At 40.4% G+C, this 1,785-nt stretch overlaps 1 protein-coding gene across 1 annotated transcript in view; it reads right to left on the bottom strand.

Annotated features, from left to right (window-relative positions):
- Window positions 1–1,785, bottom strand: part of LOC106944919 (E3 ubiquitin-protein ligase RNF213-like) — a 77,846-nt gene that overhangs the window by 65,471 nt on the left and 10,590 nt on the right. Inside the window, exon 8 of the mRNA XM_015028252.1 lies at window positions 35–178. Within this exon, the coding sequence (XP_014883738.1) occupies window positions 35–178 (144 nt within the window). The remainder of the gene's footprint in view (window positions 1–34; window positions 179–1,785) is intronic.

The following is a 1,785-nucleotide window of genomic DNA, read 5'->3' as shown; positions in this document are numbered from 1 at the left end:
TAATTACTATAATTTAAGATAAAATAAAACCTACCGGAAGAAGGACATTTCTTGGCCCCGTGTATGCCATTTCCCAAAAAGTTTTTCAGACATTAGGAAAATTCTGTCGTTCTCTGGATCTATGTCTTTGGAAGGGACAGCATGGAAGTACACATGTACATATTCCCTGTTTGATGAACTGGAGCAAAAAATGTAAAAAAAAAACAAGTTAATGATTTACATTTTATATCAAACTATTTAAACCAGTGGTCCCTAACCCCTGGGCCGCAGACTGGTACCAGTTCATGGACCAATTGGTACCGGGCCGCACAAGAAATAATTAAATATTTCCGTTTTATGTATTATTTGAGTCTGGAGGATCTTTTATTTTGAAAATCCTTTAACCAGATTCTCTCGGTTACTTGTGCACCAACGCTGAGCCCACAAGCAGCAAAATGAGTAAGAAGCAGATCAGATGTCTTTGGAAAGTTTCTTTGCAAAGGGGAAAAGGCCCAGAGAAGAGACAGGAGGATGGATTTATCCCGGACCGGTATAAATCACATTACAAGCCCTCTCTGCATAACATGCGGCGACCGGCTGCTAATGAGGCAATGAAGCTTCAAACTGCTTCGCCACGTAGAGACCCAGCAGGCTGTAGATATAAGCAACACTTCGGGTGTCATTGTCTCCCATCAATCCCAGATGGGACCGTCTCGTTGCAGAGAAACAAGCTCAGGCTCCGTTAGTCTTTATCGTGAGTTAAAATTTTCACGAAAGTAAAATGTTCGTTTTTGTGGCGCATCTGTATCTTATTTTGAAGGGATATGTAAACGTCACCATAGTGACCAGAGTCAGAGAGTTTGGGCAGTGGTCGAGAGGAGATGAGTAGAGCTTGTGAATCTTAAGTCTGGTTTAGACGGCAAGATTTAAGAATTGTCGGCCGATTCTCCAAACCTCTGTGACCACAGAGCTGATAAAAGTACAACAGGTTCGATCGGTTCGTGTGTCCAAGGCAGGAGCAGCACGAACCGATTCCAGTCACAAACATCGCGATTCCACAGGATAATTCACTAAAACTCCCAACATAGCAAACGGGAATTTAGAATAACCAAACACGGATGACGATGTAGTTCAATAGTGACAGTTTGTGGAGTCATTTTAAGAGATAAAAGACGTAACAAAAAGAAAAGGCGGTGGATAAAAGACGACGGGAGCAGCCACTCTATTTGCTGCACTATGATTTGGAGGTGACTGTGTTTTTTCATAGTTAACATTTTTAACTGAATAAACATAAACATATAATAACGACCTTTACATAAAATAATAAACATTTCCACATATCATCTCCAATATGTCAGCTGTTTGGGATTCCCCTCTGTTCTGACGTCACCGCGCTTTCTGATTGGCTACCTGTCACATTCAGCAGGTTGTATTCTCATTCCCAGTCAGGGAAAACTCCACAGGCTGCGATAAAAGGGTAAAGACAACCAAATTGGGTATATTCAGGATTTAGCGGGAACATCAACATGCAGAAGCCTTATCTGACGGTTCCTCCCCTACCCCCAGGTCGCAGCAAAATTTCCAAGTCTTGACCGGAGCGCAGTAATAAAAAGGTTGGGGACCACTGATTTAAACTACACAATTTTGATACATTTAAAGTACAGCTATAAAATCTATGATTGCATAAAAAATTTCTATACCCTAAAAATGTTTGTATTTCAAAACATTTAGCTACATATGGTTTGACTACTTGATAGAATATTTATAGAGAAATTTCCTAAGTGTCTAAAACGTACGTTGGTAATT

This window comes from Poecilia latipinna, unplaced genomic scaffold (assembly GCF_001443285.1).
Source record: "Poecilia latipinna isolate Pla-1442-1.1 unplaced genomic scaffold, P_latipinna-1.0 Scaffold118, whole genome shotgun sequence".
NCBI lineage: Eukaryota > Metazoa > Chordata > Actinopteri > Cyprinodontiformes > Poeciliidae > Poecilia > Poecilia latipinna.
The sequence above is the reverse complement of the archived record's forward strand: the minus strand, read 5'-3'. Positions and strand labels throughout refer to the sequence as shown.